The 26962-nt window shown below is 42.0% G+C and overlaps 1 protein-coding gene across 4 annotated transcripts in view; it reads left to right on the top strand.

Moving 5' to 3' along the window:
- RIPK4 (receptor interacting serine/threonine kinase 4) overlaps positions 1-26962 on the top strand; it is a 103387-nt gene that overhangs the window by 18899 nt on the left and 57526 nt on the right. For all 4 annotated transcript variants that reach the window (XM_033942308.1, XM_033942309.1, XM_033942310.1 and 1 more), the window contains exon 2: positions 1385-1676. In XM_033942308.1, the coding sequence (XP_033798199.1) occupies positions 1385-1676 (292 nt within the window). The remainder of the gene's footprint in view (positions 1-1384; positions 1677-26962) is intronic.

The following is a 26962-nucleotide window of genomic DNA, read 5'->3' as shown; positions in this document are numbered from 1 at the left end:
TGTTAATCAGTTTCTCTATCTCCGCCTGCTGGTAGATGTGAGCTATCCCATTGGTCTCTGGATTCATCTGCTGCGTCTAAGGGAAAGAAAATTAACAGGTAAGAACATAATTTTTCCATGCCCTCTTTTGCTTTTGGCCCTCAGTGTCTTTGCCAACTGAATTCCTTCTTTAAAGTGCTTCTTCCCCCTTTTTAGCTAAGCCTATGGAAGAGTACCCCCCATGATAAAGTTCATAAGATTAATCTTGAGTTCTGTAGCAGGTCACATACTGTACATCTCCTCTGCCTTCATTTCATTCTCACATTTTCAATCCCTGCCACCTTTCCTTCTCCAAAATCTTAGAGGAGGAAACTGCACATCTTCTCCTCTTTCAAATTCATGATTTGTTTCTTTAATCACCAAGGGGAGAGTTAATGTTTTATTTGTAAATGTTTATTATATTATTGTATTTGATGCATCATTATTGTACTATGCACCTTGGGGTCCTTGTGTTAATATTTTATATTTGTTTGCGTCAATAAAAATTGTTTGCACCTAATCACCAAAATTAATCAAATATTAACCTTTTTTTCTCTCCCCTACCATTATCCCTTCCATCTGTCAAAGCCTTAACCTTTCATGTTCCACTGCAACTGTTCCTGATGCTTTCAACGATGCCGTGATTTCACACCTCAAAAAAACCTTCACTGGACCCTACCTGTCCTTCCAACTATTGTCCCATCTCCCTCCTCCTTCCTTTTGCATCCAAGCTACTTGAATATACTGTGTACTATTGTCTTGACTTTTTTTTTTTTCATCTCAAGCTATTCTTGATCCTCTCCAATTTGGTTTTCACCCTCTACAGAAATGGCACTTCCTAAAGTCTCCTGTTCTTCATCAGGTCCTAGAGCATTTTACTCAATCATCATTCTTCTTTGACCTATTTGCTGCTTTTGACAGTACTGATATTACTTACTCCTAGATACATTGCCCATGCTTGGATTTCAGGACTCTGTTCTGTCTTGTGGTTCTTATCTTTCTTTCACTGTTATCTCACTGTCAATCAGTACACCTCATGGTTCTGTTTTAGGACTCTTATCTCCTGTACTTATTCCTGTAGTACTCTGCTCTCATCCCATGGTTTTTTCAGTACTATCTTTATGCTGATAACTTTTAGTTCTAGTTCTACCTTACTACACCAGGAATCCAGGACCAAGTATTGGCCTGATATTGAGCTTGTTGCCTGGATGTCTTTAACTGAACATGGCCAAGAAATAACTCTCCCTTCTCTGTATTTCTGTGGATAACATTATCATCCTCCCTGCTTTGCCTAAGTTATTTAAATTCTGCTTTGAAGTATCTGGGATGACCCTTTTAATCTTGTTTGGGTTATGTTTATTTCTAGAGAACGTACAGAGCTGCTAGAGGAGGCCAAGAAAATGGAAATGGCCAAGTTTCGCTACATCCTTCCTGTGTATGGTATCTGCAGGGAACCTGTTGGATTGGTCATGGAGTACATGGAAACAGGGTCCCTAGAAAAGCTCCTGGCCTCTGAGCCTTTGCCATGGGAATTACGCTTCCGTATCATTCATGAGACTGCAGTGGGCATGAACTTCCTGCACTGCATGTCGCCACCATTGCTACATCTGGATCTGAAGCCAGCTAACATCTTGCTGGATGCCCATTATCATGTCAAGGTATGTGGTGGTAAAATTCTAATTCTATTTGAACTACTACAAATTAATGCAACATTCTAAATGATTTGCAAAAATAAAATTAAATGAAAGGAGCAAGAAAAGGAGAAACAAAAACACAAGGATACAATAAAACCTGAAATGTGTATATAAAATATTTACATATGTTTTTTTCCTTGTTTAAATTATAATAATTTATTAGGATTTTAGGGAGAAGGGTCAACCAGGCTCAGTGTTCTCTGATTTGGGATGAAATAGATACAGAAGTGCTATGCCACAGAGACAGCTTTTACGGGAAGCAAGGCTGGGTGAAACTTCTGTATTTGGTAGTGTCATGTCTTGACTGTCTAAGAGAAACATTGAAGATTAGATTGTGAGCAGATAACCTAGGTCACAGGAGGTCATTGGGACTGAAAATTCCAGACTGAATGATGAAAGGTTTGTGGTTCTCCTGCAAGACAGTTACCTTTTTCAGTGTTCTTTCTATGTTGTTTTTGTTTAGTTTTTTTGGTAGTCACTTTTAGTGTGCATTCTGGCAAATAATGCTTCATTTGCTACTTTGGCAAAAAACTTACATATTTAAGATGATTTAAAGTAACAGTACAGTGTTGTTGGTTTCTTTATCACATTTCACAAATCAGTATACAGTATAATTTATCAATATAACATAAACACTGAGGGGCAAATTCTGTAAAGGACGCCTAAAGTTAGGCGTCCACAATGTGGACATCCAGCAACTTAGGTGTCCAAATTAGATGATAAAGCCCAATTAACGACTGTCACAAGCAATAATTGAAAGTTAGATGTCCAAAGGCTGTGCATGATTCACAAAATAGGCATCCACAATGTTATGAACACCCATCAAGAAAAGCTGAACCTAATGGGTTAGGCTTTAATATAGACGTCCATTTACAGAATCGCATGCCACTCAGCATCCTAACACGTTTACATTCTCACCTAAAATGTAGGCGTTGCAAAAGCAGATCTACTTTTGAGTATTAGGTGGACATCACTTAGGCGTCACTTAGGTGTGCCAGAGGCGTCTACATATAAGTGAACGGGGCTTCTATTTTGGGGGTAAAGAGGACTCCAGTTCCGGACTGGGGACGTTACTGTTCTTCTTGTTCTAGAAGCTTTCCTGTGCTGTTTGCCTGTATTCACACTCCTGCTTTGTATTCTGTTTAAGTCTGGTTGTAACCTTTTTTACTTTCAATAAAAATGTTAAAAAAAAATATATAATGCATTACTTAAACAAAGCACATTAAAAAATGTATATATTGCAAACTAAACCTCATTTCCAAAATGTTAAGAAAATAAAAAGAGAAACCCTACTCACAATGGCTGTGGTTCAGAGCAAGTGGACATGTCTGATGCACAATCTTGACATCATTGTGACATATCAGTATGCACCTAGATGGCAGAATGTCACTAAAAAATAATAGGAACCCCTGTCTAAAAGGAAGTGCCTAAGGCACAGTGGTTAAATGCACTTCTTCCACAGGTTATGGGTTCAAATCCACACAACCCCTACCCCTCAGTACCTTAACAGCTTTTTTTTTGTTTCATAAGCGAGTATGGATTATGCACTTTGCCATTTACATTTGCACTCTGCCCTTTCCAGGGTCCAGAGAAAATTTTTTTTAATTTTTACCCTGACATGGCTATGATCTCCTAAGATGATAACTTACATGGCAGGAATCCTTGCTTAAAAGAAAATGCCTGTGGCTCAGTGGTTAGAGGCACTGCTTCCATCTTCCACAGGTCATGGGTTCAAATCCCTAGTATGGTCAGGTACCCCAGTACATATTCCTATTTTTTAGTGACAGTCTGCCATCTAGGTGCATATTGATGTCACAATGATGTCAAGATTGCATCAGACATGTCTACTTGCTCTGAGCCACAGCCATTGTGAGTAGGGTTTTTCTTCTTATTTTCTTAAACTTTGGGAGTGAAGTTTAGTATGCAATACATTTTATCATGTGCTTTGCTTGAGTAATGCATTATTAAACTTCATTTTCCATTATTATCAAAGATGAGTTCTCTTTACCCTCAAAAATAGAAGCCCCGTTCACCTATATGTGGATGACTCCAGCACGCCTAAGTGACACCTAAGTTGTGTCCACATAACTTATGCCCAACTAACGTCCAAAAGTAGATCTGGTTTTGCAAAGCAAGTTCTCTTTATACACAAAATATTGAAGGTTTAGTATGCAATATATACGAGTATACATTTTAAACTGAACATGGACAAAACAAAATTTCTACTCCTCAAAGGATAAGAACCCCTCCACCACAGAACTAGAAATTAACTCCACCAAATACCATATACAACAAACCCTTAAACTCCTGGGAGTAACAATAGACAGATGCTGCACAATGCAAGCCCATATCAACAAGACCACCCAGAGAGCATTTCTAACCATGCGCAACTCACGTAAAATCAGAAAATTCTTCGACAAAGAGCAATATAGGCTCGTAGTCCAATCCCTAGTACTAGGTCTACTGGACTACTGCAACATACTCTACCTGCCTTGCCCTGCAACAATGATAAAACAATTACAGACAATCCAAAACACTGCACTCAGACTGATCTACTCGCTAAGAAAATTTGCCCACGTCACCACTGCCTACCTAGACTCACATTGGTTACCAATACAAGCGTGAATCCAAATAAAATTATACTGTCTATTATTCAAAGCAATAAATGGCTCAGCCCCCAATTACCTAAACAGCCGCCTGAACCAAAACCTCGCCGCTAGACAAAGAAGATCTAAGACTACATTTACCTACCCCCCACTCAAAGGCACCCAGCGCAAGAAGATGTTTGACAGTCTACTAGCGACGCAAGCAGTGAAATTGGACCACTCCATCTCCAACCTGCTGATGACAACAAGCGATTTCAAATCTTATCGCAAAGAAATCAAAACCCATCTATTCAAAAAAATTTATACAGATGTTGTAACTCCAACCTGGATTCCCCTCAGTGTGACTCCCCCATCCTCCCTTCTTCAACAGTTACCCTTCCCCTCAAAGCTCAAGCTTGTCAACTGCTTCCCTAACTGCATATATACTGAAACTGCACTATATCCTATCTGTACAGCATCCCGAATTATATATCCACTGGAATAGCCCAATCCTCCTTGCCGTATCCCATTCCCTAAACTATACTACACCTTTCTTCTTGTAACTCCTCTGGAAATGTTCTTCTTCTCGTAGAAGTCTCTTTGTAATCATCCTGGAAATGTCCAGATGTCTCTCTTGTAATCCGCCCAGAACTGCAAGGTTGAGGCGGAATAGAAATCAGTAATGTAATGTACTTTGAGGAACACAGAGGCCAAAAGAGGAACTGGACAAGTGTTAAAGGTACATGTTTGTTATTCATAAGCAGTCATTTCTCTAGGACAGCGATGGCGAACCTATGGCACGCGTGCCAGCTGTGGCATGCGAAGGCCTTGCAGCTGGCACGCGGGAAGGTCCGCAATAGAGAGCTGCACGGGAACGGGGCTGGATGTACTAAGTCGCGCGGCTTTTCTCCCTACCTGCTCTGCTTGCAGCACAGAGCCGAACGGAAGTCTTCCCGACGTCGGCGCTGACGTCGGAGGGAGGGAGGGCTGACGTCGGGAAGACTTCCGTTCGGCTCTGTACTGCAAGCAGGGTAGGTAAGGAGGAGTAGCCTCGCAGCTACCAAGGGAGGGGGGCGGTCCACCCCGCCCCGTGTGCAGCACAGCCGGCCAGGTCCCCTTACTTTTGTGGCGCTAACCCGACCGACAGGGCTGCCATCAGTCCTGCATTCAGGGGCCCGGAGCTGACCGGGGGCCCAGGCTCCCCAGTGTTCTCCCCAGCGCTTTTCAGCCGGGCGCAATGCCTAGCAAATTTAGATGCCCGCCCGGCTGTCATCTGCCGAATCCTGCTGCCGCCACTGCTTAATGCGCAGCCTGAAGAGCCGCTGAAAAACCCGCCGGACTTTAAACAAAAAAAACCCCCAGCAAGCGACTCGAACCCGGCTTCCCTCCGAAACCGGAAGTTACGTGGGGGGGTGGGTAGAGGGGGGGGGGTAGAGAAGAGAAGCTGGCACAGACCATTAGAGCCCCGGAGCATGCGGGAGATAGGCCAGCCACGGAGGGAAGCTTACTTGCTCTTGCTTACTTCGGGCCTTTCTCGCTGCCGGGTCCTGCCTACTTTCTGTTTCCGTGAAGGCAGGACCCGGCAACGAGAAAGGCCCGAAGTAAGCAAGAGCAGCAAGTTGTAAACTTCCCTCTGTCGCTGCCCTTTGGGAGATAGGTCAGCGACCAAGGGAAACTTGCAACTTGCCTTTGTCTGTAGCGAATCTCCCGGGTGTGTGAGACGGGGGGGGGGGAATGGGAGGAGTAATGCTGCTGCACCCAATTAGGGGGGAGAGGGAAGAGAAATGCTGCTTCTGCTGTACCCAATTGGGGGGGGAAGAGAAATGCTGATGATACTGCTGTACTCAGTGGGGGGAGGGGGAAGAGAAATACTGCTGTACCCAATTGGGGAGAGAGAGGGAAGGAGGGAGAAGGAAGATCAGGAAAAGGAGGAAAGAGATGCAAAGACCATGGGATGGAGGGAAAGGAGATACCATACCATGGAGTGGAAGAGAGAGATGTCAGGGCATATGGGGGGGGGGGAAGCAGGGCCAGATTAAAGGATAGGCCCTGTAGGCACAGGTCTAGGGCCTGAAATAGTCAGGGGGGCCTGCCAGTGCTGTGCTTTGGGGCCTCACCCTTGCTGGATTCGCTGGCAGCAGCAGCAGCCTCATCATCCCGGGCGAACCCCAACCCGATCCGACCCTCCTATCTCTCCCTCCTTCCCTCATCAGTGACGTGCCAGAGGGAATCATGGCAGGAGAAAGTCCTGAAGCAGCCTGCTTAGAGTAGAGCAGTGCTGTTTAGAGTCTCGTGATGGGAGGGAGGGAGAGTTAGGAGGGTCGTGGGGGGGAGAGTAGCAGTCTGCCCCAGGTGTTCGACCTGGTGTCATGAACTTTTTCGGCTAGCATCAGCATTTACAATTCACTGCTGTTGCCAGCTTCAGGCCTTCCTCTCCGCTGGGTCCTGCCTACTTCTGTTTCCATGAAGGCAGGACCCGACAGAGAAGAAGGTCCGAAGCTGGCAACAGCAGCAAATTGTGAATGCTGCTGCCTGAAGAAGTTCATGACACCAGGTCATGGGTGACAGAAGGAGGAAAGGGAGCAGAGGGGGAGAGACTTGCTGCACCCAACTGGAGGGAGAAAGAAGATGAGGGAGGGAATGGAATGAGATGCCAGGGCATGGAGGGAAGGAGGAAAGTATGCCAGACCAAGGGAAAAGGAAGGGGGAAAGGAACGAGGAGAAGACAGAGCATGGAGGGGGAGGGAGAGATGGAAGAAAAGGAAAAGAGTGAGATGCTAGAGAATCAGGGAAGGGAAGATACCAGACTATGGGGTGCGAAGGAAAGAAAGGAGAAGAGAGAGATGCCAGAGCATAGGGGACGGGATGGTGACAGAGAGAGAAAAATGGAGAGGTGACAGAGCTGAAATCAATCATGTACAAAGGAGAAGAGAAGGGGCACAGGATAGAGTTTATTGAAGGAGCATAAAAAGAGGGAAGATGCCATATGGAACGGGGAGAGGGCAGACAGTGGATGGAAGGGGCTGATGCTGTATGGAAGACAGAGCGGACAGATGCTGGCTAGAAAGAAGAGTGAAGACAAGATGATTAAAGCAAAAACGACAAAAGGTAGAAAAAATTGTTTTGTTGCTTTACGTAGAATCAAGTAGTATTGTATCTATTGATTAAAGTTTATAAATAGGAAATAGAAATAAGGCAGTTTTTTGGGGACTAAACCCCTTTCCTCAGGTCAGGACAGGATACCATAACAGCAGGGGTGCCCAAATGGTCGAGTGCGATCGACCAGTAGATCGCAAAGGCAATGTGAGTCGATCGCGTTGCCTTGCCAATCTTTTTCTTCCTGCCTCCCTGAGCCAGGCTAGGCGCGTAGAAGCGCCGGACTCACAAGACTTCACTTCCGACGTCAATTCTGACATCAGAGAGGAAGTTCTGGGCCAGCCAATCGCTGCCTGGCTGGCTTGGAACTTCCTCTCCGTCGTTAGAATTGACATCAAAGGTGAAGTCTTGTGAGTCCGGCGCTTGTACATTCCTGGCCTGGCTCATGGAAGCAGGGAGAAATCGGCATGGTGGCTTAGGGGGTAGGGAAAGAATCGGGGAAGTGGAGAAATTGGCGCGATGGCTTGGGGGGGCGGGGGGAGAGAGAAAGAAAGAGACAGAAAGAAAAGGGGAGGGGCAGAAAGAAAAAAATATTGGATTTATAGTCAGAAGAAGGAAGTGCAAACAGAGACTCATGAAATCACCAGACAAAAAGATTGGAAAAATGATTTTATTTTCAGTTTAGTGATCAAAATGTGTCTGTTTAGAGAATTTATATCTGCAATAGCGGTTTTTAGCGCAGGGAGCCTATGAGCATCGAGAGCAGCACAGGGCATTCAGTGCATCTCCCTGCTCTAAAAACTGCTATTGCGATTTAGTGAAAAGGGAGGGGGTATATTTGTCTATTTTTGTATAGTTGTTCCTGAAGTGACATTGCATAGAATCGTCTGACTTGACCTCTTTGAAAACCCACGGAATATAAATGATAATTAACATTTTCTCTGCATACAGTGTGCTTTGTGGGTTTTTTAAAAAATTTTATTGTTGGTAGATCATTTTGACTTGGTCATTTTAAAAGTAGCTCGCAAGCCCAAAAAGTGTGGGCACCCCTGCTGTAGAAGCAAGGGCAAAGTGGAAATGTCCAATCAAGATGATGCACAAAAACAGTGTCTTTCAACTCATCTGATAAATCCAATGGTCTTTATTAATCCAAAACAAAATCGTACATCCAAAGCAACTCAATGACTCGACATGATCACGTTTCGGCCATCCGGCCTGCATCAGGAGTCTTAGAAGTCTTTGGGTAGCAAGTAGTCTTTAAATGGCAAATGGTCAAAAGTGAAACAATCATACCATTGCTCCAAGTCTGTAAATGCTGCAAAACCACACAACCTCATGTTCTTTACAGATTTTACTAACCACTTTAATGTACTAAACAAAAAATTACAAGGCATGGGAAAAAACAGCAGAAAGCATGTTTAGTGACATCAAAGCTTTTGAGAGAAAATTGCATGTTTTTGAAGAAGACCTTGAGAGTGGACAGCTAAAATATTTTCCCAACCTAAAAATACATTTGGATAATTCTACAACATTTGTGGACAGTCATAAAAAACACCAGGAAATCCACAAAGCATATTCCACCATTGTAGCCGAAGCAAAGGAGAATTTTAGTAAAAGATTTTCTCAGTTCCGTAAGATGGAGACAACCCTTTCATTTATAACTTCCCCAGAAAAGTCCACATTTGAAGATCTTGATCTTTCCTGCTTACAGTGGTTGGATATTCAAAATTTGGAAATGGAACTACTGGAATTTCAAGAAAGCTCTATCTGGAAAAGTAAATTCAATGACCTGCGTGCGGCTCTTGAACGTATTGAGTGTGACAAGGGTGACAAATGAAATCACTGCTAGCAGTTCTGAAAATGAAATCCTAAAAGCGTGGAATTCTCTGCCAGACAATTTTAAGTCCATGAAAGCACTTGGGATTGCTCTTCTTACTTTGTTTGGGTCATCCTATGCTTGTGAGCAGCTGTTTTCGGCTTTGAATCATATAAAATCTGATGCTAGAAACAGATTAACGGATGACATGAGTGCTGCATGTGTTGCTCTGAAATTAACGCACTATGAGCCAAGGATTGACAAGTTATCAGCATGCATGCAACAACAAAAATCACATTAATTTTTTTCAGAGCATGCCCAATGCATATGTTTACATGAATCAGTGTTTTCAGTTTGCAGTTAAGACACTTTCTAAGTTATTTAAATATTATTTAAAGATGTTATTTAAAAAAGGGACTTTACATGGCCCTGTTGTATTCCAATCTGGAATTTCCAATAAAAACGGTTGGTTTAATTGAAAGCTCTTTTGTTTTCTTTACATCATATTATTAGAAATGTAATGATTTAACTATTTTCTAATTTGATTGTAAATTTTACAAAAAAACATGTATAGACTCTTTGGGAATACACACCGAGTCTTGACACAGTTAACAGTTTTAAGAAGTTTATCTTTTTTTTTTACTCAGGATACATTTGACATGTTATGTGAATAATACATTTAAAATATATTGTGTAACTGAATCAAATTCTTCCTAAATTCATTAAATTGAATGAAATCATTAAAACATTATAAATTGCCAATAAATTGAAATGAAAACCAAAGGATTGTGAATCAAATTTATTCTCTGACAATACAAAGATTCCAACCTTTAAAAATGATGTTACATAGTTCAGGCAACTTTATAAAGATTTTTTAGATACTAAAATCTTGTTATTAAGGTTTAATTGACGTGCTGGCACTTTGAGGAAATTCTTTGGTTTTGTGCAGCAGTTTGGGCACTCGGGCTCAAAAAGGTTAGCCATCACTGCTCTAGGATAAATCAAGAGGGTATAAGCTTGACTTTTAAATTAACAGTGTGTGTGGTACAGTGGTTAGTGCTAAAGCCTCAGTTTTGTGAGGTTGTGGGTTCAAACCCTTCACTGCTCCATGTGACGCTGAGCAAGTCAATTAATCCCCTTGAGCCCATCAGGACAGATGGGAAATATGATAAAGTAGCCGAAATATAAAATCGGGCTGCCTTCTGCATGCCGTTTTACTACATACAATTTTAATATAAAAAACAGCATAAAATTGACGTTATAATGACATCATAATGCTAAAATGCGATAACGTTATAGATGTTGTGCAGACATCTTTGTAATGCCTAAAAGGCGATTCTATAAAGCATGCCCAACTATATAGATGCACTTAAATTCACTGAGCTTGATTCTCTATTGTTCATCTATGCTTAATAGAATCATGCTCAGTGTTGTGCTGCTGCACATCTAAACGACACCTAGCTTTTAGACGTCCTTTACAGAATTTGTCCCTGAATGTTAACTTCATGACTGTTCACTCCTTTGCTCTATCATTCTACTCCTGCATTTTCTGTGCGTATGTAAACAGACTAGTCTTTGTATACAGAGTACTGGCTTCTGTTGGCTTTAGACCAGGGGAGTCCAACCTTTTGGCTTCCCTGTGCCGCATTGGCTGAAAATATTTTTCTGGGGCCGCACAAACACTGCAGCAAGACAGAGGAGGGAGCCGGCAAGACGGTAAACACCCGGGGGCAGCAGAGGAAAACACTGCATCGCCCTTGACCGGGGCTGCACAAAATACTTCTTGGGGCTGCAGGTTGGACAACCCTGCTTTAGACTCTTGTTCAGACTGGTTGTGTTTTTGTTGTTTTTTATCTGGACTGGAAGAGAGATAAGCGCACTACAACAATGAAGCAAAAAAGGGGGAGTATGCATACACTTCCTTCCTAACCCACAAAATATGACAAAAAACGAATAACAGAGCATCTGAAGAGGCAAGTGAGAGATCTGGTTTCCAACCTACAGTTACGTTTATTATGTCAAAAACAATTCCATAAGAATCTTTGGAGATATCATGAACAGTCCATGTCTAGTACATAAGTCCCAGTGTAAGTGCATAACGATCCCAAGAAGGATCCAAGTTTTGGCAAATAAGTTGCCTTTCTCAGGGGAATATGTTTGGTGCATTGTCTTTGAAACTGAAAGCACGCCAAAAAACAAATAACAAAATGCAGAACCCTTTTTTTAAATTTTTTTTTTGTGTGTGTTTTATTGGTTCACAGTCATAAGCGCGCAAGACAAAAGCGCGCCAACATTACAGAGCAGACAATTGAGCGCAAGACTCCAGCACGCTGCCATAAAAGTTTATTTTAAAGAGAGCTCTGAGGGTGTGTGTGAGGGGAAACTTATAGAGGAAACTTAACTTTTTTTCCCTATTTTTTTCAGTGGAAAAGTTAAGGTTTCTGTATAATGTGGGGGGGTTACACCCCCCACATCCAACGGCAGCGTGAAAACTATTAAGTAAAGTGAGGGGGGTTCCCCCCACACACCCCCTCAGAGCTCTTTAAAATAAACTTTTAGGGTGGCGTGCTGGACTCTTGCACTCAATTGTCTGCTCTGTAATGTCGGCGCGCCTTTGTCCGGTCACCGTTTTATTTGCACTGGACAGAAAAACACTGTTTGACAGCTTTACTCTTTAATATTTCCTGGGCAATTTGACTTCAGCTTTTGCTCACAAATGGTTCTTTGTTCTATATTTATGCCATGTTGAGAGAGAGAGAGAGAATGAAGCTGTCTGTTTTGGGTCTGTTTGTTTGTTTTGTTCATTTTATATCTGGTTACAAACTTACATACAGAACTATAATATTACATAAAAAATACATACACCATCAACAAATACTCCCACAATACAAAACAAGAAAATGCAAACCATAAAATACATAGGCACGGGTGGGCCAAGATGGCGGCGATGTGAGGAGCCGTGAGAGACACATTGAGATCGCTCCATGTCTGTTTTCCTTAATTTAAAATAATACCTCGTTTCCTGATGCCTCACACAAAAAGGAAAGGGATGGTCAGGGTCATTTCCTCGCTGGCCCTGGCGTCCATCCCGGTACAGCAGACTATGGACCGTTTATTTTAGGCCCTCCCGGCAACTGCATATTCCAGAGTGGAGAGCCTGGCGTTGGGCAGAGATGAGAGGGAGTCTCTTGCCCTTTCGGGCACGGAAATATCTTTGCCTCCTCCAGGGGCTCCCTCATACCTCTGTGTCCAGCGACCGCCAAGACGCTGAGGCGAGAAACACGCAATCCCGGAAGTGGAGATGCAGGGTCTTCCAGCGAGGGCACGACGTCTACGGCAAGACAGCTGATGGAGGCAAACAAGAGAGGGGAGTTCTTATACTCCCCGACGGAGGTTTCCATGTAGAGCATCTGACTGCTGCTTCAGCGGATGGAGGGTAAAATGGAAAAATCAATGGAAGAGGTAACTAAAATAACTGAAAAACTGTATTCATTAACTAAAAACAGTTGAAGCAATGAAATTAGATTTTACAGTTCAAACTAAGCAGATGCAGGAAATACAGCATTTACAACAGTTTAAGATGGCTTCAATTAAAGATAGTTCCTCTATACATAAGAAACTGGAACAATTTGAAAATTTTAATAGATGTTTAAACCTCCTATCTTAAATTTTCCACAAATTCTGGGTTTGTTACCCCTTGACTTATTGAAAAGATATCTGATTGAAAATTTAAAAGTTTTTTTCAAATTGTATTCCTCCAATAAATAAAATCTACTATTTACCAAATAAGAAGATTCCCGGAAGAGAAGAAGGTGGAAATGGGAATTAAAGAGATAGAGGGGAAAAAAATGAGAGAGATTTTGCTAACATGACTGCTCTTCTTGAACAATAACAACTGATACTGATAGAGCAACTCTTGTAATATCATTTGTATTTGAGAAAGATGTAAATATTATTATGAAACTGCTCTTTAAAAACTCACAAAAACCATTTGGGAAACAGAAAATATGGATTTATCCCGACGTCGCTAAGACCACTCAAGAACAGAAGAAAGAATTTCTTTCTATGCGTCACGAGACTATTAAATTGGGAGCAATGTTTCTTTTAGCATACCCTTGCAAATGCTTGGTTAGGTATTTAGGAGTTAAATATACATTTTTCTCTCCAAACCATCTGAAGGAATTCTCAGATGTTAAGAAGATCATCAGGGATTGAGGGATAATGGAAGTACCGGTAAAGCAGTTCTATAGATACATTAAGCCTATTTGTTTTAAATAAATTCCTCTTTAATTTTCTCAAATAAATCATTGCTTGACCATTCCCCCTTTATGGTAGTCTAAGAAGGGGATAAAGAATGTATTATTGTAAGAATGAACTTTCATTATTCTTGGTTTGGTTTTCCTCCCTGTGTTTATTGGTGCAAGATATATTCTTGTAAATTTTGATGTATAATTAGAAATAAAAAACAAACAAACAAACAAAAAACCACATATGCGACCAGCACCTTATTATCTTCTCCCTATATTTCATCTGGCAAAAAGATGCTGCTTCAACAGTTTTTTAAAGTTCTGTATATTCTGTTGCCGTTGAATATACTCAGGAAGAAGTTTCACGTTAGCTACCCCTGATGCAGCCTTTTGACAAAACATATTGGGTTTTATGTGATCACCTTTTGCAAATGAAGTTCTTTTTGCTGCTGCTGCTTTTTTTTTCCTTTTTGGAGGGCAAACTAAAGGCAGCATTGGAAAGAAGTTAGAGTGGGGCTATGATGGGGGGAGTTGGGGACAAATTTCTCTGGGGGGAAGACATTTTTATTGTGGTAGTGATGGGAATAGAGAAACCCATTAAATAGAGTAGAAATAGTGTTATGTTAGCATAAAGCTAAAGAAGCATAGCCTGGAGTCTTGCATGGCTGTTGGCATTGTATGAAGAAAAAACAAAACCACAAAACCTAATATGCAGAAACCAGAATGGAATTGTCCAGATCAGAATGATGTGCACTAAAAAAGTGTCCTCCAATTCATCTGATAATATAAAAAAAACTTTATTTCTCCAATGTCACAATGATGCATACAACGACTCAATGACTCGACATATACATGTTTCGGCCAATAGGCCTGCCTCAGGAGTCTTAAGAGTCACAAATGTGGACATTTGAAGTGTACTGCCGCTCAGATAGATTTTATACAGAATTCAACCATACCAGAATGTCATCTATGTCTTCTTGTAGTACGAATGCTGTTAACTTGCAACGAGCATCGGATAAGGCCCGACTTAGTGCAGGAAGAGGCAGTTGGAGCGTACCGCGAGTGACTTCCTGCACTCGCGGCGCTCCGGCTGCTCTCTCCTGCCTCTCCTGCTGCCCTCGCCATGGTCAGAAAATACCACGAATGACCGGGACCACGAACCGCGAACCACCAGGTTAACACTATATATCATTTATTACTGTGGGGTAGTGAGGGTAAAACTGGAAAAATAGGTAGGGTTTGCAGCAAGAATGGAAAGAAATAGAACAGAGAAACTTCAAAGCTTATCTCGTTTGTCCAATGTAAAATAAAAATAATTTCTCTCTAAAGAATAGTCATGGGCAGTTATCAATCAACTGCTAGGCATCCTTTTATAGAATCGCACCTAGCGCCGAAGTGGGCTTAGGCTTCGCTGGGCATTCTAGAGGTAGGCGCTGGTGTATTAGGCCTAATTTCCCAGCACCTACCTGCAACACCTAAGTCAGCCATAACTATTCTCCGCCCCTAACTATGCCTGCTTTTTAGGTAGGCTTCATTAGGCATCACAGAGCGCCTCAGCTTAGGTGTTGCTAGGTGCTGTGCGGTATTCCATGTGCAACTCAAATTTAATAATTTTTAAAAAATATTTTTTTATGGGTTTTTAATGACTTGGTCAATTTATCATGCCATTTAACTCATTAAAAGCAACATAGGTGTAGATTTAAGTTAGGCACATCGTTAGGTGTCCTCAATGCAAGCACCTCTTACAGAATCGGGCCCTTTGCATATAACTGTACATAGCAGAATCTTTACTGTTCAGATGCTTTAAACCAGGGGTGTCAAACTTGATCGCATTAAGGTGCTGAAATCCAAAACGCAAGCTAAGTTACAGGCCAGACCCTGCCCAATCTCCACCTCAGACCCCGTCCCCATAATAGTACTAATTATAACACCATTTTATTCATTTTTCATATATACACACACAATATAATCTTATTAACACATAATGGCAATGGTTAACCACAAAATTAAACTATACAAAGCACACTATATGCTTCTCAACATTCATTCCTACCAGAACACAGATAACCCCTATGCAAATACAGGACCAAAAACTAAAAGTACTAATATATATTTTTTTTAAAATACCCAAAAGTTCAAGATTCTACATGCAGCAAAACCCCCATAGAAAAAGAAACAAATGTGTTTCTTCCTGAGCAGTGCAAAACATAGATAGTAGATTAAAATGCTCAAAACTCAATTCAAACACTAACTTGAAAATAAAACCATTCCCCCTACCTTTTGTCTCCCTCCCTCCATGCTGTGCCTCCCTCCGACGGGTGTCTGACCTTCTGGCCAGCTCCAATCTGGCTGTTTTATGCGGCCCGCAGTCTGATGCCCCCAGTTTTACCTTGTGGGCAGCTCCCTCCTTACAGCCGTAGTGTGCATGGAGCCACATGCAGCGGCTCCTCATGCATCCTGTACCTGAACCAGAAGCCTTTTCTCTGACATTGCAACATTATGGCTGTGAGAAGGAGGGATCCAGCCACAAGGTAAAACTGGGGGCATTGGACCGTGGGCCGCATAAAACGACTACTGCAACTGGACATAGCTGTTGTACAATTATAGTTTCAGTGTGAGCATCATAAACTATTTAGATATCAACATAATAAATATATATACTGTATATATATATAAAAGGTAGGATCAGGCACTAGGCCTTTTCCATACTTTTTATTAACCCAAAACTGTTTTATATAAGGAAAAATAATGCAAAGAGACTCGACACAGATCTGTTTCAGCAGGATGCCTGCATCAGGAGTCACAACATTAGAAAGATCCATATAAAAGTATTGATATTCCCTCATTGGTATCACCATCTGAATACAGGGACATATAACAGGATAGAGTCGTTTAGAGGAAAGCTACTAAAATGGTCGGTAGTCTACATTATAAGGTGTATGGGGACAGACTTAAAGATCTCAATATGTATACTTTGGAAGAAAGGTGGGAGACGGGAGATATGATAAAGAAGTTTAAATCAAAACAAAAATGTTATTAGCCAAGTGGTGGGAATACCCACTGAATAAAAACATTTCATTCAAGTATAGAGAAAGCCTCAACCCAATTTCATATGAAGACGCCAACCCAATTCGTTTTTTAGTCATTCTTATTATGTATCATAGACAAAAAAAACTCCACAATTACTCAAAAATGTAATTTTTCAAAACGGGAAAAGGAAAAAAAAACAGGGAAAAGGAATACAAAACAGAGACAAAATTTCACTTATTTTCATGGATGTCATCAGTCAGAGCAGAAACCGCAATCCAGTGCGTTGATCTTCCTGCTGTAACATGCAACAAGTGGCTGCATCAGGGAAAAGAAGTTTAAATATCTATGTGGCATAAATATGCATGAGACGAGTCTTTAATTTGAAAGACAGCTCCAGAGTGAGAGGAGGCATGGGATGAAGTTAAGAGGTGATAGGCTCAGGAGTAATCTAAGAAAATAATGTTTTTACAGAAAGGATGGTGGATGCATGGAATAGTCTCCCGGTGGAGGCGATGGAGACAAAAACTGCCTGAATCCAAGAAAGCGTGGGACAGGCACGTGGGATCTCTCAGGGAGAGAAAGAGATAGTGGATACTGTGGATGAGCAGATTGGACAGACCATTTGGCCTTTATCTGCCATCATGCTTCTATGTTTCTAGTTGTCAATTGTCCAAACATCTAAAAAAAACACTTACTCTTGATTTTCATACACAACTGTTTTTGGTTAATAAAGTATCCTTTGGATTACAACTTATAGTTAGAAAAACCAGTGCTTGCCCCTACTTTTTTCATTATTCATTGGTTGTGTTGCTTAGGGACTGTTTGGGGGTTTTGTTTTGGGTTTTTTTTTTCGCCTCCTTTTTTTGTTTTTCTTAGTTTAGTCAGTTGCACATGCTAAGGGCCTGTTCTATATATATAATGCCCAAAAAATCAGCGCGGACTAGAATTGGCAGTTAACACCTCATAATTTACACCGAATGGAACAAAAAGTTACACACACAACTTGAAAAGCATAATTCTATAAAAATTATGCACCAATTCTAGTGCGTGAATTTGAAAAGGGAGCATGGCCAAGGGAAGGGCATGTGTGAATTGTGGGTATTAACTAGAAGTTAAGTGCACTGTTATAGAATGCCTGATGTATGCACAAGTTGGTTTTCCTTAGCCTAAATTGGTGCACTTAAGCAAAATTCTAACGTAAGCAAAATTCTATAACATAAGCGTGCTAAACACTGTTGTTGGTGCCAATTAGGCTTGTTCCTCAGAGAAGCTGCTTTTTTCTGTCCCTTCTCCACTGCCAACTCCAGACATCTAGCTGCCCCATATGCCTAGAATAAACTGAGTTTGCCCATCACGCCCCTTCCCTGAAAACCCACATTTTTGATACAGCCTTCAATCCATAACCCTACTCCTACTGCTCACCACCTTATCCAGCAGATTAACCATTCCCCCTAACTGTATCCAAAGCATCCTGTTTGTTTATCTTGTCTATTTAGATTGTAAGCTCTTTCGATCAAGGATTGTCTCCGTCGTGACTCTGTCCAGCACTGGGTGTGTCTGGTAATGCTCTAGAAATAGTAGTAGTAAATTGTGCATGCAAATCAGCTGTGCGTACCAATTTGCATGCACAAATGTAATGCACCATATACAGAATTTGGGGGTAAGTCTGCAGTATGGGCAATTGAACATGTCGGATGGAGAATGGATGTGATGCTATCCAGCTTATGTGTTGGGACTTCACTGGTGCATTAACTGGTTAGCAGATCCATTGTGCGGGAGCCCTTAGCAGCTCCTAAATAGGAGGCAGTAAAGTCCTAATTCTATAAATGACGCCTAGTGGCACCTACTTTGTAGGTGCCGCTTATAGAAATTATCAATCAACTGCTAATCGCTTTTATAGAATCACGCCAAGTGCCTAAGCGAACTTGGGTCTCGCTAGGTGTCCTAAGAGTTCGTTGCCGAACTCTTAAATTATTTAATGTTTGGCTGAAAAACGGTCAGATACCATGTTGATTAAGCCAACGTAAAAAAAAAAAAGTTTGGGATCTACATGGAACTTAGGTATTGCTAGGTAGCTGCAATTAGGGCTCCTAGCAGTGCCCAATGTAGGCTTCCTATATAGAATCGGGCCCTAACTGTTACAGCATTACATTTTTTTAAAATGGTTGTATTCTCGCTACCGCAAGTGCACAGCCAGAACAATGGCTGTTTTATGGGCTCAGCATGTAGGAAAGCTCTATGTTGCCGCTTGCTAAGCATATTTACTAGCACAGTTTACTGAAAAGGTCCTGTAATTTTATTGTATGACTTTTTTTTTTTTTTAATTTTAGAAAAAATATTTTTAGATGTCTTTAAAGATGAATGACATATATTTACCGGTAATTTTAATGTATTTTGATCTATTGCAAACAGAGGAATTTTAAGTGAAATCAAATGACATTCTGACCCTGACATTGTTGCTCTAATATCAGGAGATTGCTTTTTCTGTGCGGTCTGTGGTCTATGTCATAAGGTGTACGGGGATAGACTTATTGAGTGAGTACTGAGTGATAGTGGAAGTGAGAGAGTGGAAAAGAGTTAACTTATTTACAAATCTAAAGAGTAGGAGGTCAAGAGTGGAGAAAGCAAACTCCTAAAGAGATTTTTTTCTGTGAATCAACAGAGGAATTTTGATTCCCTTTTGAAAAGTCTCGGATTGAAATTTCAATCCACCTCGTAGTATATGTTGTGGGTTTATTGGGGAGAGTGGCAAGAGGGAACTGTACTGAGTTGTAACGGGAGAAAAGTATGGAGCAGGATTGGAGCCAAACCAGTCTTTTACAGGTGTGTCACCCCCCCCCCCAAAAAAAAAACCAACAAAAAAAACACAACAACAACAACAAAAAAAAACCTATCCCTACAGTTCAAAAGTGGGAGATTATCTTTAGAATAGTCATTCCATTCGTGTTCTGAGGAAGGGGCCTTGGGGATCTTTTGCCTGCTCTTCAGGTCCTAAAAGAAAAAATTGTTCTGAAGCCTACAAATTTGCTACCAGAAAAGGGGTTTGCCAGGGCTACCTGCTACAACAGAGGTATGGTACTTGTGATATCAATATAATATTTATTTTGTTCTTCAGAAGAAAAACTCAGAATATGATTTGACTGGGTTTCAGATTTTTGTGGAATTAAGAAATGGGAGACTTTTTTTCCAGGAGCCGAGAATACACTGCTTGAAAACACCCTTGAAGGGTAATAATATTGAAGTAGTCTAGGTCAGTGTTTTTCAACCGCTGTTCCGCGGCACACTAGTGTGCCGCGAGATGTTGCCTGGTGTGCCGCAGGGCCGCCATCAGGGCAGTACTACCAGTCCTGCATTCAGGGGCCCGGAGCTGACAGGGGGCCCGAGGCAGGGGCGCCAGTAGCTCGCCAAAGCAAAGTGAGTCGATCACCCAGGACTCACTTTGTCTTGGCGATCTAATCTATCGAGCCGATAAGTCTTCTTCTCCCCGACGTCAATTCTGCAGTCGGAGAGGAAGTTCGGGCCAGCCAATCGCTGCCTGGCTGGGCGGAACTTCCTCTCCGATTGTAGAATTGACGTCAGGGAGAGCATGCGTCGGCGTCGGCTTTGGGGCCTGTTATCCATTGGTGGGTCCTGTTCCCCAATGGCAGCGGCAGTGGCAGTGGCTTGGGGAACGGCAGGGAGAAAGAAAGAAAGGGGGCAGGCAGGGAAACAGAAGGAAAGAAGAGAAACAGAAAAAAAGAAAGAAAGGTCAGGGAGAGAGGAAGAAAAAGTTGGGGGAGGGAATGAGGTGTGGAGGAGAGAAAGCATACAGGCTGATAGAAGGGAAGAAAGATTGGATGCACAGTAAGAAGAAGAAAGTGCAACCAGAAATCACCAGACAAGGTAGGAAAAATGATTTTCTTTTAAATTTAGCAAAGTGGAGGCAGTATTACCACAGTTTTCAAAGGAATTTGCCCAAATAACTTAATAGTTAACTGGGTAAATTCCCAGAGATGAAAACTTCCCTTCACTTACTATGCACAGTTCTGAATTTATATCTGCTGTCTATATTTTACAATATGGTCACCTTTTACTAAACCGCAATAGTGATTTTTAGCGCAGGGAGCCTATGAGCGTCAAGAGCAGCGCTGGACATTCAGCGCAGCTCCCTGCACTAAAAACTGCTATTGTGGTTTAATAAAAAGGATGGAGGGTATATTTGTCTATTTTTGTATGCTATAAAAACCAAATACAGAGAGAGACTGAGAGCTGTTGACGAAGAGCTACGTGTGTGTCTTTCTTCGATTCCAGCCAGAATATCAGCTTTGTGTTCAGCCAAACAGGCCCAGGTTTCGCACTGAATAAAGTATTTTATAATTTTTATAATTTTTATTTCGTAATAAAGTAATTATAAAATACTTTCTTTGTGTTTATTTGATTCTTATTCAAGAGAATTACTTTATATATAGTCAATATAGGCAGAGAGTTAAATTTTTTAACATTTTCTAATGGTGGTGTGCCTCGTGATTTTTTTCATGAAACAAGTGTGCCTTTGCCCAAAAAAGGTTGAAAAACACTGGTCTAGGTGAATAGGATATGTATGTCATGCACAGAAATATAGGGCCTTTAAATATATTATCAAAAGAGGAAGGGGGGCTGAGAAGACATTCAAAAGCACTGGGGTCAAGATCAAAGCCTGAGCCACCCCACAAATGACAGTTTGAGAAAATGACAGTTGAGAGGCTGATTGAACCTGATAAGAACAGTCAGAGATGAGAACCACTGAAGCACTGCTGATCCCAAGGCTGTCGAGCTGCTGCAGAAGAAGGGAATGATAAACCAGATCAAAAGCAGATGAAAGGTTGAGTGAGATGACAGAATGTGTATGATCAGTGGTGGCCAAATTTCAGTGAGCACTGCAGTTAGTAAAGTTTGTAGGCAAGATTCTATGCTAGACATTGTATATCATGGGTGAAGAGCCAAAGACTTTTGTTCTCTTAAGTATGTACAGAGAAAATTGCAATAGTATTAGTTTCTCCAGAACTTTTTCTAGTAGAAGTAGAGTGCCTCTGATTCTTGAACCATCCAATTAATCGCCCAAAGTTACAGTTCTTAAGGGATGGAGGGTGTTAAGAGGGTAACACAATGTGTTTCCACATAGCCCTGGGTTAGGCTAGCCTGGAGTTTCAGAAAAACTGAAGGAATAAAATGGGAAATCCAACTTAAGAAGCAGAGGGGCTGGCCAAGCTCAACAGGGGTGGAAAAGGGTTCAAAGTAGATGAGGCTTTTAATGACTGAACAAGGAGTGGGGTGTGGAACTCGCCGTAAACAGCTGTGTGGAGTAGTAGAAATGGGACCTACCAGGCACAAAAGACTTAGGCATGGAAGCATGAAGTACTTCTATCTTGGCTTGCTAGAACTTAGCCAAAATGTCTGATGGCAGAGAACTAGAAATGGTGACCAATTAAAGGGCAGAAACAAAATAAGATAGCAATAAAGTTAAAAATGTAGTGAATAGAAGGCACTGGAGGAAGCACTCCAAGGAGAGCAGGTTCTGCTCCTTAAGCACTTGCTCATTGTAAGTAACCTTACAGGCAGTGTGTTCTTGTAGCATTCTAGAAATTGCATCACCTTGTGGAAGCACCAGAGGTTCTGGGGCAATTGTGGGAGAACAGAGCAGAGTAGTGGGATCTGCAAGGGAGGGAGAGAGAGCAAAGTACTGGCTGAAAATATGTAGCGCAAATACTTGTGGCCTTTTCTTTGTGTGTTGCTTTCTAGAAATAGGTGGTTCCTTGGAGAATTACCCTTCTAGAGAATAGGTTTATACATAAAGACAGAGGGACATTCTATAAACAGTGCCCTATTGGCGCCTAAGTTAATTGGAATAAGCAGTTTGAAACGGCAAATATCCCAATTTAAAGCGCCTACCAGTGCCTAAATAAATGTGCTGGAGTCGCCTACCAGCGCCTAACCCCACTGTAGGCATGGCTAATTCCGGATGTGGAGTTAGGTGCTATTCATGGCAAGGCTAGGCACTGGAAATGTAGGCCTTGAAAACCTTGGCATACATTTCCAGCGCTTATCTTTCCCAGAGGTGCAGTTCTCTAAAAGGCGCCATCACGTGATTGGTTGTTTTTCAGGTGGCCACCTGTATCGGCACTGTTTAGAGAATATAGATAGATAGAGATGGAGGGAGAGATGGAGATGTGATTTTGTAGCTGTTGAAGTTTCAGTAAGGATGTTCTATGCCTGGTTGTTTTCTTGGCCCTTTCATAAACCATTTTGACACCTTGTCATTATTGAAGGGATATGGTCTCTTGATCTCGTGTCTCACAACACCATTGTGAAGAAATTTTAAAATCCTTCAACTAATATTACCTACAGAGGCCAGATGAGCCAGTCTTACCTTTACTTTGCTGCATGTAAGAACTTGTAAGTTTGATTTTCTACAGGAAGGGAGGAGTGTAGGCCATAAATGCACAAAGGTAGATAAAAGCCTGCCTCAGCCTGCCTGTGACGTGAAGCCATGGGGTAATTCTGTAAATACTTTCCAGCATGTGTACAAACACCTTCAGCAACCAAGCAGCATTAGTATTGTAAATGGGTGAGAAAAAAATCAAATTTCAACACCCCCACCACCCCCAGCCCAGAAAAAATAATTTGCATTTGCTAAAGTAAATTTTAAAAAAAGACAGTAAGAATATTCAGTCCCAATTCCTCCTTGTGACTTTTCGGTGAAGCCCAATCTTCTGAATCTCTGTTCTTGTCTTACATCCTGAAAAAGAGGGACTAATGGTAATGGGATGGGGATTTGGGTTTAGTTTATTCCTCTGAGCAGTAGTTCAAGGTACATTAAAATATTTATCTGTCCCTGGAAAGAGTGCAATATGTTTGTACTTGAAACAAGGGAAGATTAAGTAACTTGCTCAAGGTTGATCTGTGGGATTTGAATCTTGGCTCCTCTTCTTTCTTGGACTGCGGCACCTGTGTTTATAGAACCCAGCTCCAAATCATTAAAGAATACAAATGGAGCTATTGTCAGTGGCTGCCTAAATAACGGCCACCGATCGTGTGTCAATCATGCAACGGTGGTGTTTTCTAAAATCATGGCTTTGTGAAAGGGAGGCCCTAGAAATGTAGGCCAGGTTTTTAAAAGCCTACATTTCCGGCACCTACCTTTCATGAGAATCGCAGCTATGGAGGTGCTTTGTTGCCTAATGCCATTTCTGGCATTAGCCACACCTACATTGGTGTTAGGTGTCATAAAGTGCCTCTGTAGATGGGAGAATGGCAACAGTTTGGTTGCTACCATTTTTTAATCAGTTTTTAATTGGTTTTAAACAATGCAGGCAATTACTGAGCCACCTAACTTGACCCCCCTTTTTACAAAACCGCCATAGCAGTTTTTAGCACAGGCTGGCGCGCTGAATGCTCTGCACTGCTCCTGACACTCGTTGAGTTCCTATGTGCGTCGGGAGCAGCACAGAGCATTCAGTGAGCTCGCCTGACTAAAACCACTATCACAATTTTGTAAAGGTGGTGTTGGGGGGGGGGGGGGGGAAATACTTCTTCACTGAACGGGTGATTGATCGATGGAATGATCTTCCCCACTAGGTGGACGAGGCCAGTAACGTGCTCGACTTCAAGAGTCGATGGGACAAACAGGTGGGAGTATGCTCAATTGATAGATACTCCAGGGAAGAAGGGTCCTTGAGCAGGCAGACTAGTTGGAGGGAGGATTCTCGAGTGGGCAGACTTGTTGGGCCATCGGCCCTTTTCTGCCATCATATTCTAAGTCTAAGTCTATTACTAGAATTGGGGCCTTTAAGCCTATTTTATTATAACCCACCTAGGAATAGGTGGGCTGTAATGTTTTTTAAATAAATAATAAATGGCGATTAGGCTACTCCTGTACTCCAGCAGACATTAGATGGCAGTCTTCAGAAATCCTCTGCTAATCCCATGTGGATCTTATTTCCACTGCTAGAAATAAATTGGGTAACATTTCAATCGATGTACTATAGCACTGCTGTTATATATATTTTTAACACCAGGAGTTTTGATTGCATGATCCCCCCCCCCCATCCAGTACAAACTAAATCCAAAATTCCTTCCCTTCTCATTCAGCCAAGGTATCACTGGCCCCTGGTAAGTAGTAGAATAAAATTCAAAATCATGATGCTGGCCCATCTGGGATTTGTTGTATTTAGCATCTCTTTTTGATTTTGTATTACCCTAGCCGGTCCTTTAAATTCAGCTCAGTATTTTGGCTATTCCTCTTCTAATTCCTTACACTGCCCAGCCTTCTGTTTTTTTTTCTCTCTAACTCATTGCCTACACACACATATTAATGGAGGGTTGTTGCACAAAGTTCAGATCTAGTGTAAAAACACAGTTACTTATTCTTATTTTGATAATTAGGGCAGGTGCTCCAGTAATCCTGGCAAGTTCTTCTTTTTTCTCTCTTTACCTCCACTTTATTTTGAATAAGGGTGTAACTGCTACTACTATGCCACACAGGTTAGCCTTGTGCTTCATTTCCATTTTTGTATGCTTGGAGATCTTTTTTGTTTATCTCGTGCTATTTTGAATTCTGGTACACTTTTTGTTTTTATCTCCATAGTTCTTTGCTGTAAAATAAAATTTAAAAAGTTTGCTGCTTGATTAATATTTTGTAAGTATTTATGTACATTTCTCGATCTCTTTTCCAAGGCCCGCTCAAGGGTTTATTTGATCTAACCTATTTTTTGCACTATAAGACACACCTGACCATAAGACGCACCTAGGTTTAGAGGAGGAAAACCAAGAAAAAAAACCCATTCTGAACCAAATTGTGTACTAATATATTTAATAAAATATACCAGGCTATGCACCCAACCCTACACTCCTTGCCAGGCTCTGCACCCTGTCCACCCTTCCCTATGAGGCTCTGCACCCTGTACACCCTTCCCTCTGAACCCAGCCCCTTTCCCTTCCTGCCCTTCCAGGCTATGAAGCCAGCCTCCCTCCCTCCCTGCCCTGCCAGGCTCTGCTCCCTGTTCCCCCTCCCTGCCAGACTCTGCACCCTGTCCCACCACCCTGCCCTTTACCCTGTCCCCCCCTCTGGTAGTCTAGTGTTAGGCCTGGGCAGGAGGGATCCGTCTCAGCTGACTTAACATTTTTAACACACCCCCCCGGTACCTTTTTAAATCCTGGTGACCCAGCGATGTATTGGCAGGAGCGAGCTTTCCACACTCCTGCCCCTCGTTCACTAGACGGCTGCCTCAAAAGTGATGGTAGTCATTCAGGGAGCGGTGCGGGGCCAGGCTTGTGCGCAAAAAGTTTGCTCCTGCCTTGTGTGCTGCTGGCCGCAAGATATGATGAGGCACCCGTCCAGTGAAGGAAGGGCAGGAGTGCGGAAAGCTCACTTCTGCTGATACACCACTGGACTACCAGAATTTAAAAAGGTACTGGGATGTGTGTGTAAAAAAATGTATATTCGCCCCCATAAGACGCACAGACATTTCCACCCACTTTGGGGGGGAAAAGTGCATCTTATGGAGCGAAAAATACAGAATCTATCTAATCTACCTGTTGTTCTTATATGCCAACTGCCAGCCCAAAAGCTATTGAACCAATGTACATTTCCAATACAGTAGGCATTTTTCTGTCCCTTGAGGGCTCACAATCTGTGGGGGCAGTTGATTCCAGTGGTTCGGTATGAAGTGGAAATAGGAATGTTTGGCAGTTTAGAGTTAAAGGGCACGACTAGGAAGCGTTTTGAGGCATATTTCATCCTGGGAGTGGAGGGACGTATTAGAAACATATAGAGGAATCTTGCTAGTCATATAGCCTGGCGCCATGTTATGTAAGGATTTCAACGCTAGCATCAGGCACTTGAAGACGCAACATTTGGCTACGGATAGGCAGTAAACCGATGATAGAGCCTGGGTGACAAGAGTCACGGGCACGGAGGTTTTTTTAGGAGTCTGATTGTACATACTGGAGACATATGTTCTTTGCCGTGAAACCATTGAATAGCACATTGAAGTAGTCCATGCGGGAGAGGACAAAGGCATAGAGTAGCTGGGTGAAGTCGGATTCAGAAAAGTAGTTCCTTATTTTTTGCAGTTCTTGCAGGTAGTAAAATGAAAGAGATGGTTGGAAAGAGACAGGTTGGAATCAAGGAGTATTTCTAGGCTGCGTGCTTGGTCTTTTGCAGTTGTATGGCATTTAGGCCCATATTCTTAAACGGTGCTGGGTTTTTAGGTATCAGTAGGTGCTCAAGCTAAATTTAAAAAACTCCATTTAAGTGATGTTTTTAAACTAATTTTTAGGGTGCCTAAAAAAACGGCGCCAATCGTACCTCCATAGGCGCTATATGGCACCTAACGCTACTGTAGGTGTGGCTAACACTGGAAGTGGTATTAAGTGACATTCACGTCAAAGGTAGGCGCCAGAAATGTAGACCCTGAAAACCTTGGCCTATATTTCTGGTGCCTACTTTTGCCGGAGGCA

The sequence above is a fragment of the Geotrypetes seraphini genome, chromosome 4 (assembly GCF_902459505.1).
Source record: "Geotrypetes seraphini chromosome 4, aGeoSer1.1, whole genome shotgun sequence".
NCBI lineage: Eukaryota > Metazoa > Chordata > Amphibia > Gymnophiona > Dermophiidae > Geotrypetes > Geotrypetes seraphini.
This window is presented reverse-complemented; position numbering and strand designations above follow the sequence as displayed.